The sequence below is a fragment of the Cnephaeus nilssonii genome (assembly GCF_951640355.1).
Source record: "Cnephaeus nilssonii genome assembly, chromosome: 22".
NCBI lineage: Eukaryota > Metazoa > Chordata > Mammalia > Chiroptera > Vespertilionidae > Cnephaeus > Cnephaeus nilssonii.
The window spans coordinates 27,993,035-28,008,407 of NC_137093.1; the positions used below are offsets into that span (position 1 = coordinate 27,993,035).

Consider the following 15,373-nt stretch of genomic DNA (forward strand, 5'->3'; position numbering starts at 1 on the left):
ACAGCTCATTCATGCTGTGAGGTGGGAGCACTGTTAACCCATTTTACAGATGAGCAAGCTGCGGCCCAGAGAGGCCTAAATGACTCACCACGTAGGTCACCCAGGCAGTCAAGAGTCAAAAATAGGAGCCACTGCTCAACGACAGGCCAGAGACCGGCCGGGATGCTGGGGCGACACTCCCTCCTGCCTCTCCCTGACACGCAGGTGTGCCCAGGGCGGGAGAGCGGTCCTTGCTATCTTCCGAGGTTCCTGACATGCAATTGGAAAGTAATGTGCAAACGAGGTTATAAAAAGGACAGCCGCTTTTATTTATTTATATTTTTTAAAATATTTTTATTGATTTCAGGGAGGAAGGGAGAGGGAGAGGGAGTTAGAAACATCCATGATGAGAGAGAATCATGGATCGGCTGCCTCCCGCACGCCCCCTACTGGGGATCGAGCCTGCAACCCGGGCCTGTGCCCTGACCGGGAATCGAACCGTGACCTCCTGGTTCATAGGTTGATGCTCAACCACTGAGCCGTGCCAGGCAGGCCATACACTGATTTTTCATCATAGAAAAAGCCAAAACCACAACACCTAACCACCATAACCAATTGCTAGCGGCACCCAGAGAGAGGACCACAATGCATTTTGGAATCTATTCTTCCAGCCTTTTATTACTCTCTCCCAGGCAGACCTTTGGACTTGGGTGTTACATTATAGCAGGACCTTGAATTTAGACTCTCACTATCACCAAGTGAAAATATGGACACAAAGATACACGAACAGGATCCACTACTTAACATGGGCCCAATTTCAGTAACCCTGATTATATATATATATATATATATATATATCCCCCAAGACCCTAAGAAATGGACTCGACTTGCACTGCGTGTGACCGCTGGGGGCTCCTTTTAACAGTTTGGTGCCTGTTTTCTGTGCTGTGTACACTCACACGTTTAGCCCAGTGTCTCCTGGCTGGATGTCCCCATTCTACATGGACCCAGATTACATTCTCACTGTAGAGCGTCCCCCTGGTTAATTCCTGGGCCCTCCAAAGGGTGCGTGGAAACCTCCCTTGGGTGGTGACCTGTTTCCGGGCTGCCCCTGACTCTCCCCCGTCCTTCCCCTCCTTTTTGGTTCGTCTCCACGGTCACCCTATCTATCTGAGGATGCCAGTGCATTCCCTGCTGGAGAATCTGCACGTCTGCCCTTTGCCATGATCACGGCTGTCTCGGCTACCCTGGATGTTTCTGTATGGCCGTGTTGGCTCACAAACTGGCCGCCTGTACATGGCGAAGGGCAGGTGGACTGGTGACAGACGGGTTTAACGAGCCAGGGGGCATCCACCTGAGGGTTGCTTTGGGCCCTGGCGCATCGAGGATCGCCAGGACCTTGGTTTACCGACAGGCCTCGCCTGGGAGCAGTCGTGGTCCCCATCCACGTGGTCTCAACCGCGCACGTGGCTCTCAGGCTGCGCCCTGGGACGGTGGGCGGAACGTTCCATTCCAAGGGCAGGGGAGGGGGAGGGACCGCTTACTGCCTGGGGCCAGCTTCCGGGTCAGCCGGGGTCACTTCCGCTCGGAGACCGCCTCCCATAGGCTGGGCTCTCCCGCCACGCAGCTGCGCGGAGAGCTGCGAGGCCAGGCGTCTGCGGAAGGGAGGCAGCGAGGACTTACTCTTTTCTTTCCATTTCTCTGCTGCGAAGACGAGCTGTCTGCCTCGGAGGGGGATGAAGAGGAGGAGGAAGAGACCAAGTTTCAGAAGGTCGACTCCATGGACAAAGTGTCAAGTGCGGGGCTCGGAGGGCAGAACCCAGGAGGTTCGTTGCCCGGACCGGGCTCATGTCTGCTCTGTACCCGAGTGATGCCGGGACGTGGTGGGACGTGCAGAGGGACATGCGGGGGGTCGACAGGCGCATTATTAGCTCCCGGGGCTGCCAGCTCCGGTGGCCTCCACGGGGGGCCCTGTGCAGGCCGCCGGCCCAAAGGGGAGCTGTCAGCCGGGCCGAGCGCCCCCTGGCGGCTCCCGGGGGAGGCCCCTTCTCCCTCCGGCTGCTGTGGTTGGTGGTGGTCAGCCCTTGGCTGGAGGCGCTTCGCTCCGCTTCGGCCTCTGGTCGCGTGGCTGTCTTCCCGCCGCGTGCCTGTGTCGGAATCCCCCCCTTTTCTCCTCTGGATGTAAGAAACGTCCAAGCCTGCAGAGAGTTGTGTTTTTTTTTTTAAATGTTTTTACTGATTTTAAAGAGAGGAAAGGGGATGGAGCGAAACATCCATCCGCTGCCTCCTGCACGCCCCCTACTGGGTCAGAGCGGCGACGCAGGCCTGTGCCCTGTGGGAATCGAACTGGCGCCCTCCCGGTGCACAGGCCGATGCGCAACCCACCGAGACACACCGACCAGGGCGGCAGGGAATTTTTATGAGTCTATTTGGGCCAAACTGATGACATATGCCTGGGAGCAGGTCGCAAAGGCTCCTAAGGATAACACGTTGCAGTTTCTTTTACGCATTTCAGACGAAGGAGGGCACGTGAGGAAGACGACAGGGACGCGGGAGGAAGACGGGGATTGGGTTGACAGGACAGTTAAGATGATGTGCTCCCTGGAAGGGGGGGGGGCCGCTGGAGGCGGAGCCCTCTGAAAAGAGGCCTTTCACAGGCCTGAGGACCTTTGAATGGACCGGGCTTGCTTGAAGCAAAGACGAGAAGCGCTGTGCCTGCGGGCTGGCTCCGCACCGTGACCTGCCAGCGGGAGTGTCTGACCAGCCCCCGTTATCTAGATTCCTTCTCTCTGCGTCCCCCACAAGTTTCGAGTTTTGTAGTGAAAAGGGAGTACATGCGAACGTGTTAGCTGTGATTCTCTTCCTGATGATAAAACTCCATCTTTCAAAGTAAAACTCTGGGGAGTCGCTGGTTGGACACAGTCGTAGAAGACACACGCACACATGCAGACATGCACGCACACATGCACACACATGCACACACATGCTGAATTTCTGATTGAGGACCCATCCAAAATGCAACACAGCCCTCCCGACCAGAGGGTAGGTCGAGGCTACGAGAGGATGCATTGGGAGAGACGGGAGGCAGCCTTTGAGGCCGGGCTGTGGAATGACATGGCTCCTGTGCAGCGTGCGCGTTTGGTCCTGATGGTAGGGAACCCAGTTCTGAGTGGTGCCTCTTGTTCCTTGAATGACGTTCTGCAGCTAAGAATGTGCAGTCGAGAGCCAGTTCCGTGTATCAGTCCGCGATGAGCACAGAGGATGACGACTGGAGCAGAGAGAGATCGGAACACAGGCTCGCCAAGGTACGCGCGCTTCCTTCTCCGCGGGCGGTGATGGGAATTCGGTGCCTCCCGAGAAGGCTGAGTGACTGACACCGGCCATCCGAGGCCCGGAGAGGACAGACCTCTGTGTGGGGAGTCCCCGAGGCCACCTGGGGTCGAATGGTTGGCTGCACTGACTCCCAGGACCCAGGAGAGCTGTTGTAGTCCCAGGGAGTTTATCTCAGGGAAGCAGGCGGATTGGAGCCAACAAGGAAAAAGGAGGCGGGGCAGAGGCCAGCAGAGCGCAGGCCTGAGCGTCCCCCGCCCCACCCCCGCCTGCCCAGCGGGTGGGGATAGACGTGGACAGAGCTAATTCTCCCAGCGGCTGCGGCTGCGTGGGACAACAGGTGTGAAGTGTTGCAAATCAGGGAAGCTCCCCTGAGCCTTGGTGTCCAGGGGTCAGTCACACAGGCGGGAAGTGCCCTCATGTCTCACTTGAGCTGCCCAGTCCCAGCACCCTCAGAGGTCAAACTGTTTCAGTGGGACCCTCGGCCCCAGGCAGACGGGCAGTCACCGTAAGTCACCGAGGTGGTATAAACTCCTCAGGTGTACAGACACTCATGCACCCAGGTCACTCAGGGCCAGATCCAAACACTGCAATGTGTAAGGTTTGGGCAACCCAGGCCTGCTGAGTTAACCCTTTCCTGCACGGGCCCCGGGGGTGCAGCTTAAAGCTGGGATGCAAGCATTTAGCCTGACCTGTGCTGAGGGAAATGACGCTTAACTGCTTTATGGATATGCCCCACCCGCAACACGGAATTCAGTCTTGGTCTGTTGCAAAGCGTGGCCCAGAAAACTCGCAGGTTGTTTTTTAAAAAATTAAAAAAATATATATATTTTATTGATTTTTTACAGAGAGGAAGGGAGAGGGATAGAGAGTTAGAAACATCGATGAGAGAGAAACATCGATCAGCTGCCTCCTGCACACCCCCTATTGGGGAGGTGCCCGCAACCAAGGTACATGCCCTTGACCGGAATCGAACCTGGGACCCTTCAGTCCGCTGGCCGACGCTCTATCCACTGAGCCACACCGGTCAGGGCGTGTTGTTTTTTAAAACCGCGAGTGGCTCGTGCCTGAGGTGCAGCTGCGTCTGCGCTGTCAGGAGTGAGAGCAGAGCTGGGCCTGGAGGGGGCAGCGCAGGTGACGGGGGGGGGGGGTGTTAGGTCGTGGGGTGACTGGATGTATCTCCTGGGCGGCGCTGCCCCGTTTCAGAGGACCGTTAAGCACATTGTGGACAAGACGCATCTCCACGTGCTCTGCACTCCTGTCCCCGAGGAGTTTCTGGCCCAGAACGTGGTGTTTTTCCTGAGAAATACAAAAGGTACCTTTCCCGAGAGTGTGCACGATCGCGGGGTGTGCGTGCTAGAAAGAATGTGCCCAGCAAAGCACAGTGCACGTCTCCACGGATGGGGGTGCACCGAGGCCGGAGCGTGAGAAACATCGGTGCGTTCCCACTTTCCCTCGTTAGATTGAAATCTGAAGTCCAGGTGGCATTCGAATGTGGGCCGTGCTGACTGGTCCTGGTGGTGCAGGGATTCAGATCCGGGCAGCCCGGGCCGCAGGGCAGACCGTTAGCAGATGTGTCTTTAGAAACCCCAGGATTCAGGAGGCACCTGCCGGTGGCCTGGGGGGCACGGATGGGAGGCGGAGCCCTGCAGAGCGGGGAGCCCCGCAGGTGTTTCCTCTCGTCCGGCTTCTGACGGGCTTCTCCGTGGAGGGCTCGGGCGCTGCGGTCCCAGTCCGGACCCCGGTGCGTCAGTGTGTCAGCGCCTCGTAGGCCAGGGGAGCCGTGTGAATGGGAGTGGCGTGGACTCTGAGTCTGTGGCCGGAACGCTCCTTTGTTGCTCCTCGGGCAGAGGGCGCCGGCCCCTGACCTGCGGGTGTGAGCCGTTTGACTGCGCCCCCAGCCCCCCTGCACCCACTCCCTTTCAGAGACGATCTCGGAAGCCAGCTACATGAAGGAAGCTATGGACATCATGCCCGAGACACTGGAGTACGGGATCCTAAACGCGAACATGCTTCACTTCCTCAGAGACATCATATGTCAGGTGCGTGTGGGCGGAGGAGCCCGGCGTGTGTAAGATTGAGGCCACGGAGTCTCCGCGAGCAGGCCGCCGGCAGCTCGTGGTCCCAGGCCCTGTCCTGGGCTCTGTCCTTTCGTGTGTGCCTCTGACCCCAAGCCAGGGCTTTCCGAGAGCACACGCCATTGACACGAGGTCGTATGGTGATTGGTCTCATCCACTCGGCATTTCAGGTGTTCTTGCCGGCTTTGTCCTTCAATCAGCACAAGGAGGCGACCGTGGCTTTGCCACCGGGAGAAATGCTGGACTCGCTGGAGACTGAAGCGGACCTACCGAGCATGCCCGGGGAGGCCGTGGAATATCACGGCATTCAGTTAATACGGGACGAGTTCTTAATGAACATCCAGAAATTTGCCAATAACATTCAGAGAACAGTGCAGCAGCTGGAAGGTGAGCTCTCAGTTCTCCCCTTTAGCTAAGCGTGGTGAATTCACTGGAAAAGGCAATTTCAGAGTCCACGAGCTTTTTGTTTTAACCTAGGATTCTTCTTCTTTTAAAAAAATACTTTCTTACTGATTTGAGAGAGGAAAAGAGAGGGAGAGGGAGAGAGAAACATCAGTGACGAGAGAGAATCATGGATCGGCTGCTTCCTTCACGCCCCCTACTGGGGATCAAGTCCGCAACCCCGGGCCTGTGCCCTGACCTCCTGGTTCGTAGGTCGTAGGTCAATGCTCAACCACAGAGCCACGCTGGCTGGGTGGTGCACTTTATTTTTTTATAGAGAACATCCTATATAATAAAAGCCTAATATGCAAATTGCTCCCTCAACCGGGAGTTCGACCAGGGGGTGGGGCCAGCAGCGGTGGTGGCAGGCGGCCGGGGGGAAAGGAGGCGCCCCAGCCAGCAGCTGGCAGCTCTCAGGGGCCCTACCTGTGCATGAGTTTCATGCACTGGGCCTCTAGTTTACTTATAAAACCTCAGGGTGGAAGAAGTAATTCGCAGAAGACATGGGCTTAGAAACAAGTTTCAGAGGCAAAGGAGGGGCCCTGGGCGCTCAGAGGTGAGGAAGGTAAAGGTCAGTGTCTGGGAGCAGGGAGGGGGGGGTGTGCTCCAGGAGAGAGGTGCTGGGTGCTCGTCCTAAGGGCTTTAAGGGGGAGATTTCAGGGGAGGCCCCGGGGGAGGAGCCAATGGAACATTCAGCAGCTCCCCAGGTGTCCTTTCAGGGCTGTGGTCTCCGCTGATGGATTGGCGGCACCTGGTCCTGAGGTCAGCCTCGGCGCTGCTTATCGGGTTTTGCTGACTTTCTGGGCCTGGAGCTGAAATACAACCGAGGCCGAGATGTTCTCTCTTTTACCCATCTCACATGCCCGTCCGTGTGCATTAGAGGTGGTTGGGTGGTGTGTATTCCGACTTCCTATCCCGCAGATTCGCGCGTCCAGAGGACAGATCTGCACGCTCCCCCCCCTTCCCCCCACCTCCCGGCGTGCTCTGCGGCACCTACAGCAGGACTCTGCCCACAAGGGAAGCTCATACATGTTAGCTGTATTCTTCTGGTTGTTCAGTTTTTTGTTTTGTTTTGTTTTTTAAAAAAATTGGCCCTTCTCTTTTTTTTATCCTCACCTGAGGATATTTTTAAAATTTATTTTTAGAACGAGTAGAAAGGAGCGGGAGGGACAGAGAGAAACACCGATGTGAGAGAGACACATCGATGGGTTGCCTCCTGCATGCCCCTGACCAGGGCTGGAAGCCTGCAACCCAGGGACATGTCCTCGACCGGAATCCAATCTGGGACCCTTCAGGCCGCAAGCGGACTCTCTCTCCACGGAACCAAACCAGCTAGGGCTCAGTTTTCAAACGGAAGTTAGTGGTTTTAAATTCAGGAACATCTTAAATCATTACATCACTCTGATCGGGCTCACCCCTGGAGCAATGACAGATTCTCCACACTGTTTCAGTTTCGCTCTAAGGAAATGCAGACGGTCAGGGCAGGGGTGTGTCGCCTCGCCCGGACTGTGGGGAGAGCCGGCGGGTCAGCTTGACCGTTATCGTCTGGAATCGTTTCCCCAAAGTGTTGACGAGCACTTTTCTCCTCGCAGGGGAGATCAAGTTGGAAATGCCCTCCATCAGCGTGGAGGGCGAGGTGTCCGCCCTGGCTGCTGACCCGGAAATTGTGGAGACCTTGGAGCAGTGCGTCATCAACTGGCTGGGCCAGATCTCCGTGGCCGTGGAGGGCCAGCTGAGGAAGACGCCGCAGGTACCGCGGGCGGCGCTCGGGGAGCCGGGCACAGGCCACGCGCCTCCCTGCGGAAGAGCCGCGTCCGGGGTCCCCGCGGGCAGCCTCTTTTCTTACTGTTCTGGGACCTCCTTAGAGGATGGGGTAAACGTCCCCACGGTATTGGTGGGCTCTCTGACGTCCGCGCGACCAGGCTGCCTCCTGGGTTGGTGAAGGCAATGCGGGTGTCAGTCAGGAGGGGTGGGCCTCCCGGGACAGGACGCACAGCCCAGCTGGCTCCCGTCAGAAAGCATTGGTTGCCTCACATAACTGAAGTCCAGAGGCAGCTGGCTTCGGGTGTGGTTTGATCAAGGCGCTGGCTGCGCTTCTCTGGGAATCTCAGTGCCAGCCTCCTCTCTGGGGCTTCCTCTCAGGTTGGCTTCCTTCAGGTCGCGGTTTGCAGCTTGTCTGGCCCTGCATCCCCCCATTGTCCAGAGAAAGACCCCGGGGCTTTGTCTGGTCTCCCCGAGGAAGTCTGAGATCCACTCGGACGGACCCTCCTGGGCCCCGTGTCCATCCCGTCGTCCGTGGGCAGATCCGCCCAGTGGGGAGCGTGGGGAGCAGAGGCGCGGCTGCTGGAGGAGCAGCCCCTGTCCCCTCCACACTGACGCGGACGGCAGCTGTGTCCGTGTCCCGCCAGGGTCACGGTCCTCTGGCCGAAATCGAGTTCTGGAGGGAGAGGAACGCCACGCTGAGTGCCCTCCACGAGCAGACCAAGCTCCCGGTGGTCAGGAAGGTGCTGGAGGTGATCAAGGAGTCGGACTCCCTGCTCGTGGCCAACCTGCAGCCGGTGCTGACGGACCTCTTCAAGCTGCACATGGAGGCCTCGGACAACGTGCGCTTCCTCTCCACCGTGGAGCGCCACTTCAAGGTGCGCCCGCTTCCCTGGGGGCCGCGGGCACGCACACTGCCTCGGAGGCACAGGAGCCGTGGCTGTGCTACCACGTGGAGGCGTGGTTCGGTGTATTGAACACACCCGGCGCTGTGTCCCCACCGTCACTGTCCCCGTCCAAAGCCGTCTCATCCCCAGCGTCAAGTCTGCGCCCTGAGCCCGCGTGCTCAGCGGGGCGCCTGCCCAGGGGCTTTTAAACGTGCCGTCCCTGCCTTTAGTCAGGGCACTGCCCTCTTTTCCCTTAGATCGCCAGCAAAACCGCCTTTTTTTGGTCAGATCGGCAAGAGAGAGAGTGTATTTTCTGGCCACAGAACTTCAGTAACTAGTTGGTGTGCGCCAGGGGGTGACAACGGCTAAACGCCGCTGCGTGGCTCAGCTGGCGAGGCCGTCGGCACGCTGGCTTCAGGTTATTCACGGCGTGTGTGTGTGTGTACTTGTATGCGAGTGTGTAATCTAGCCTCACCTTCGACGGTAATGCCCATGCGGTCACGGGTTTGATAGGCCAGTTATCTAGGTTCTTGTGATGCACATAAAGGAAGTGTATTTCTGCAAGTGCTGAGTGCTGGCAAATCATTTTACTTCCTGCCGGGGACGCGCAGCTTGGAAAACCCTGGCGGAGGTCGCTTGCAGAGGAGCAGCTTCGATTCATTTGGTGACACTCTTGCCACTAAATTCAGTATATTTACCTGTGCATATGACACCCATGACACCCATAGTTACACACATGTCTGTAAACTGCTTTATCTGCTGTAATTGCAAACCTCCCCCTCAGTCCGTGCAGACCTATTTTAAACGTCTTGTTTGTCCAACACATTCTCCGTCGCCGGTGCCTGTGGGGGGAGCGGGCGCGGCGCGCCTCACACTGTGCTGTGGGCGCCTGTGGCCCGGGCTGAGCTGGCTGCTCTGCTCTCTCCCGCGCCGTCTCCGCTCAGAACATCACGCACGGCTCCAGCTTCCACGTGGTGCTGGAGACCATCCCCTCCATGATGAGCGCGCTGCGCATGGTGTGGATCATCTCGCGGCACTACAACAAGGACGAGCGCATGATCCCCCTCATGGAGCGCATCGCCTGGGAGATCGCCGAGCGCGTGTGCAGGGTGGTGAACCTGCGCACCTTGTTCAAGTAAGCCCCGGCGCCGCTGCCTCCCGGGCTCTGTGCGGCTCCCAGCTCAGCGCCGCGTTCCCAGGGTCCGCCCCGGCCGTAGCGTGGGCCAGCGCTTCATTCCTCTTCATGGCCGAGTAATTCTCCCTCATGTGGCGATGTGGGCGGTTTTATTCACTAGGACTTGGTTATCCTGGAGACCGAGGCACAGAGTCAGGAAGTTCTGAGTTCGGGACCCCAGGCCCCTCAGGTGGCAGCCTCTGAGGATCAAATGTTGAAGGAGACACAGGTCTTTCTTCACTTCCTTACAAAAGAAATCTAAGAGGTGACACGGGCACCAGGGTCGTGGCACTGTCCTCCTGCTCCGATGTGGCAGCCCCTACCATTGACCTCTGGCCTGGGGCCCACGGCCACCGCTCCCCTTCCAGCTCGGGCAGAACGCTCCCCGGGCGAGCGCAGCTGTGCCGCTGGTGGGCGCCGCCTCGCCGTCAGGGCCGCAGCGTGCATTCCTGTCCCACCCTTGCCAGTGGGACAGAGCGGCCGCCCGCCCGGTAAGCTGGAGGAAGAGGCCTCAGTCAGAACCCTCCCCGGAGAAACCTGCTCCGCGGGGCCTGGGGCTCGGGCCCACCGCCCTCCGCCTTCCCTCCCATCTCGGGCCTCTGATCGCAGAGAAAACCGGGCGAACGCACAGCACAAAACCCTGGAGGCCAAGAACACCCTGGACATGTGGAAGAAGGCCTACTTCGACACCAGGGCCAAGATCGAGGCCTCGGGGCGGGAGGCCCGCTGGGAGTTTGACCGGAAGCGGCTGTTTGAGAGGACGGATTACATGGCCACCATCTGCCAGGATCTCTACGACGTCCTGCAGGTAGGAGGCCGGAGTGCCTTCCCTCCCCTCCTCCCCTCCACTCCCCTCCCCTCCCCTTCCCTTCCCTCCCCTTTCCTTTTTTAAGATATATTTTTATTGATTTCAGAGAAAGGAAGGGAGAGGGAGACCGAGAGAGAGAGAGAAACACCAATGATGAGAGAATCACTGATCGGCTGCCTCCTGCACGCCCCACACTGGGGATGGAGCCCACAACCCGGGCCTGTGCCCTGACCGGGAATCAAACCATGGCCTCCCGGTTCCTAGGCTGACGCTCCACCCCCGGGCCATGCCGGTCCGGTACCAGGCTCCTCTTAAAGCAGTTTGCCTTCAGACGTGAAGTCCTTGCTGTGGGTCACACCGGGTCACACTGTGTCCAAGAAACAGCCTGGGAACGGGCTGCCCGAGAAGGAGCATTCCCAAGAACTCAGGAGAACGTGGCCTGGGGGAGCCGTGGCAGGACGCGTGGCCAAGCCAGAGCCCCGCAGCTCCTGGCCAAGGGCCGCCGTCCTGGGAAATGCCGAGGCCCCGCAGGGCGCAGGGCCCCGGAGCGGCTCCGGGACGGGGTGTGAGACGAGGGAGGAGGAGGGGGGAGGGGCCTGAGCACGCAAGCGAGGTCAGCTGGTCAGGGCGTCTGGCTCCTGTCCTGCGTGCAGCGGGCCTGGTACCACGGGCTCAGACTGGCAGGAGGTTGCCGGCGGGACAGGGTCCTTGTCCTCAGACCAGGCTTGGCATGCGGTCCATTTGTCACGAGAAAGTTCGATGCGAAATGAAGGTGACCTCCTGGTGCTCCGTTGCTTGGGCAGGTGATGGAGGAATTTTATAACATATTTGGTCCAGAACTGAAGGCCGTCACGGGGGACCCCAAGCGCATCGACGATGTCCTGTGCAGGGTGGACAACCTGGTCACCCCCATGGAGAGCCTGACCTTTGACCCCTTCTCCATCAAGTCCTCGCCCTACTGGAAGTACGTGATGGACGACTTCAAGATCGAAGTTCTGGCAAGTAACCCCGTCATCGATCTGGGACGTGGACACCACGTTCTCCCTTTTAAACCTGTCGGTGGTTTAGTTATCCTTTGAGTTTTTGTACGTGTATTTTTTTTAATCACAAAGGTTAATAGCTGCTTTTTTGTAAAAAATGGAAACAATACAGAAGAGCGTAAGGTAAAAGTGAGCATTCCTCAGTCTTCTTTGTCCCCACTTCTCCCGGGATGAATTAGTTTAAATTGAGCTGGGAACCCTGGCCTCGCTGCAGACACGGGCACCGTGGCCTCGCTATAAACCCGGGCACCGTGGCCTCGCTATAGACCCGGGCACCGTGGCCTCGCTATAAACCCGGGCACCGTGGCCTCGCTATAGACCCGGGCACCGTGGCCTTGCTGCAGAGCCGCCTGGGTGGGGGGAGAAGGGACCCTTGCTTGCCCCTCCTCTTCCTGGTGCCTCAATGCTCAGCCTCCCGTTGGTCTCTGAGGGGAGCAAACGGCCCGTTGCCGGGTTGGGCGAAATTCTCTCCTTCAGTGTCCTCTGCTGCTGTCCCTCTCCCGTGTCTTTGTCCGAATAATTAACATTTAAAAACCGTCTTTCCCGTCATTGTGTGCTGGCTGAGGGCAGCGCAGAGAACCAAGCGCCGATCCGCCGTCCCTGCCGCCTGCCAGCCTCCGCCAAAGCCCCTGGGCGCCTTCGCAAGGCACCGATTTATCGTTTTGCCTTTTTTTTCTTTTTTCCTTTTGCCTCTGCAGAATAATTGCGGTGGCATGGAGGATGTTTTCTTGACTTTTTTGTTGGTGTTTTGTTTTGGCAGGTTATTGAGAAAGAGGCAAAAAATTTTATTGACGAATCTTTTAAGACGCTGCGATCGGCTGAAGCAGCATTTGACATGCTTCTCAAGTTCAAGCACATCCGGTCACGGGAGGCCATCAATCGGCAGATGATGATGAAATTTAATGACATTCTCGTGCAGTACTGTAAAGAGGTAATGGACAGAAACCTACCGCTGCCGGCACCGTGAACAGTCCAGCCACACTGGTCTGTCTTCCCCCGCAAGTTCAGAGCAACCGGGGTGCTTCCCCTGTCAGTGTGTCACGTGATACAGGCAGCCACAGCGCAGTGGGCTCTTCGCTGCGCGGAGAGTTCAGTGAGGATGATCCAGTGGGGGGTTACCCCTCGCGTGGCCGTGCGCCCTGCGTGCGTGCGTCCTCCCAGTAATCCCAGTGACACAGTCACAGGCCTCTGGCCACGCCCAGAGCAGACGTCAGAGTTTCTAAGGTCAGACGGAGGCGCACAGTCTAGCTAGGAGGCAGTTTGGGACACTGCATATGTTCAGCAAGAGGAAAATTACTGGGAAATACGCGAAAAAGCAGTGAATAGTAAGTTAAGCAGTAAGAACGCGACTTTAGGCTATTTCTGGGTGTCCCAGTGTTCATTTCTTTAGAGAGGCCTGTCTCCAGCTGAATGGCCTCGGCTGCGCGGTGGGCTCCCGCTCACAGAGCGCGTGCGCTTCTTTCCAGATCGACATCGTCAACAAAATCTTCGTCCAGAACCACGAGAACCCGCCCCTGTACAAGAACCACCCCCCGGTGGCGGGCGCCATCTACTGGGAGCGCTCCCTGTTCCACCGCATCAAGCACACCATCCTGCGGTTCCAGGAGGTGCAGGAGATCCTGGACAGCGAGCGCGGCGAGGAGGTGCGCAGCATCCCGCCGCGTCCCTCGTCACTGACGCTCCTTCCTCCCGCTCCCTCTCCCCCCTAAGAATCACTGAAAACACATTTTTTAAAACTGAAAGCCATCTTAGTTCCTGGCCGCACCGAATGCGGCTGCCGATCTCTGCTCGTCGGCCTGGGGCTCAGGCCGCCCCCCAGCTGGCCCTCTGGCATCTGTGACATTCTGTCTGCTTCCTGCGGAGTGGGTAGATGTTTCTTTTTGAGAGAGAGACAGACAGACAGACAGACAGACAGACAGAGACAGAGGTTTATTTCCAAGGACCAAATGAAAACGCTTGCGTTCTGTGACAGGTCAAACTGAAGTACCTGGAGGTGGGCAGGACGATGAAGGACTACGAGGACCGGAAGTACGAGCAGTGGAGGGACACGACGGAGCAGCTGCTGCCGACGCTCATGAAGAAGAGTCTGCTCATGAAGGTGCGGTGCCACGCGGGGGGCGGGCATCGTTCTCCCGACTCCCACCTCGGCTGGGAGGCGAGGGGAAGCAGGGAGGAGAGCGGCGGGACAGCAGTGTCAGTCAGGAAGCACTGGGATGGGCTTCGCTCAGCCTCGGTTTCTCCATTTGTCAGCATGAGTTGGGTCCAGTGGCGTAAAGCATTATTGAGCCACAGAGGGCACAGCTGGCCGTTGCCCACGTTTAATCTGCAGGGAGATGTGCCTCTTGTGATTCGTCCTCGATCTTCCTCCTCGGGGCTGGCACATAGCCAGTCTCACTAACTGCCTTCCGGCTGCGGGCAGGAGGCCCGGGCCGGCGGGGTTAGGTCTGCGGTGCCTGAAGTCCTGAAGGAGGACCGAAGGGAGTGACGAGGGCCGGGGGGCCTCCGAGGCCGCCGCTCCTCACTCCAGCTCACGGTCTCAGCATCAGTGTTCCCACGTTTCCGAGGGGAGCTAGAATTGGGGAATTTTAGGTGCAGTTGCCCAAGTTTCGAGTTGGGGGGCTAAATGGAATTTGTTAAAACTCTGTTCACCAAATAGAATCGTGCAGTTGCGCTGGTTCCAGCCAGCTCCCGGCCCGTCTGTCCAGTCCACGTGTCGCTCGGGTGGTGGTGATCGGACCGCTTCCCGACCGCCCTCCCGTGCTGACGGCAGGCTCGTCTCTCCCTAGATTTCTGCCAACCCTGAGGACGCCGCCGAGAGCTCCGACAGGGGCACCACGTTTGCAATCAATTTCCCGTTCGCTCTCAGGGAGATTATTAACGAAACAAAGTACCTGGAGCAGCTGGGATTTCCCGTCCCCGAATTAGCCAGGAACGTGGCCCTCCAGGAGGACAAATTCCTCAGGTACCGGCCTCTCAGAGCGGCAGCGGGTCTCTGGTCTCTGCCCCACCCTGACAACCACGGGAGCCCCTGCCCCGAGCTTGCGTTTCTGTGGATTTTATAATGACAACATTTACCAGTAGAAATAAGAGAAATACGTTTTCCCTCACTTATCTAAACATAACAATAACGGACCCTTTCACGTGAACGTAAGTGACGTTTCTAACGAGAAGTAACCAAATGTTCCGAAGAAAAGGGATGTGAGTGGGAGAGCGGCATCGTTTTGCGGTTCTGCACGTCTCCCCGTCAGAGCTGCGGCCGGTCCCGGGCCCTGGTGGCCATCTGTAGGCCGGGCGTTCCTCTAACCCTAACCCTTGTCCTCGCCCGGGCCCGGCTCTGTCGGCTCGCGCAGGTACACGGAGGGGATCCAGCACATGCTGGACCACTACCACATGCTGGTCGGGACGCTGAACGACGCCGAGACTGTCCTGCTCGACGACCACTCGCAGGAGCTGCTCCGCGTGTTCCGGTCTGGGTTCAAGAGGCTGAACTGGAACTCGCTAGGTGACGTGCCTCCTGCTGCCGCGTGGCGTGCAGCTGTGGGAGGGGTCTGGTTTCTGGATGCCGACAGGTGTGGTCGGCAGGCCCGCTGGGAGTTTAATTCATCCCGAGGCCGCGGCTGGGAGTGGGGATGAGGTGGGTGCTGTTTGCACACTCCGCTGACCCGCAGCTCTCTTACTTTCTTTCTAAAATTAACATTTCAATTCTGAAACGATTATGGATTCGCACGCTGTTGTGAGAATGAGCGCGGGGAGAGCCCGTGTTCCCTCACCTGGTCCCCCCAGCGCTACCTTCTTACTCACCGCAGCCAGGACACAGGCTGCCCCACCCACAGGGCTCCGCGCCCCCTCTGAAAGCCACGCCTACCCTCCCGTCC

At 58.2% G+C, this 15,373-nt stretch overlaps 1 protein-coding gene across 1 annotated transcript in view; it reads left to right on the plus strand.

Annotated features, from left to right (window-relative positions):
* Positions 1–7,352: 7,352 nt before the first annotated feature.
* The window catches only part of DNAH10 (dynein axonemal heavy chain 10), a 56,569-nt gene continuing 48,548 nt past the window's right edge, over positions 7,353–15,373 (plus strand). The window contains exons 1-10 of the mRNA XM_079762385.1: positions 7,353–7,578; positions 8,237–8,467; positions 9,421–9,611; positions 10,260–10,458; positions 11,262–11,456; positions 12,259–12,429; positions 12,965–13,141; positions 13,471–13,596; positions 14,285–14,460; positions 14,849–15,000. Coding sequence (XP_079618511.1) covers positions 7,438–7,578; positions 8,237–8,467; positions 9,421–9,611; positions 10,260–10,458; positions 11,262–11,456; positions 12,259–12,429; positions 12,965–13,141; positions 13,471–13,596; positions 14,285–14,460; positions 14,849–15,000 — 1,759 coding nt within the window. The 5' untranslated portion in view covers positions 7,353–7,437. The remainder of the gene's footprint in view (positions 7,579–8,236; positions 8,468–9,420; positions 9,612–10,259; positions 10,459–11,261; positions 11,457–12,258; positions 12,430–12,964; positions 13,142–13,470; positions 13,597–14,284; positions 14,461–14,848; positions 15,001–15,373) is intronic.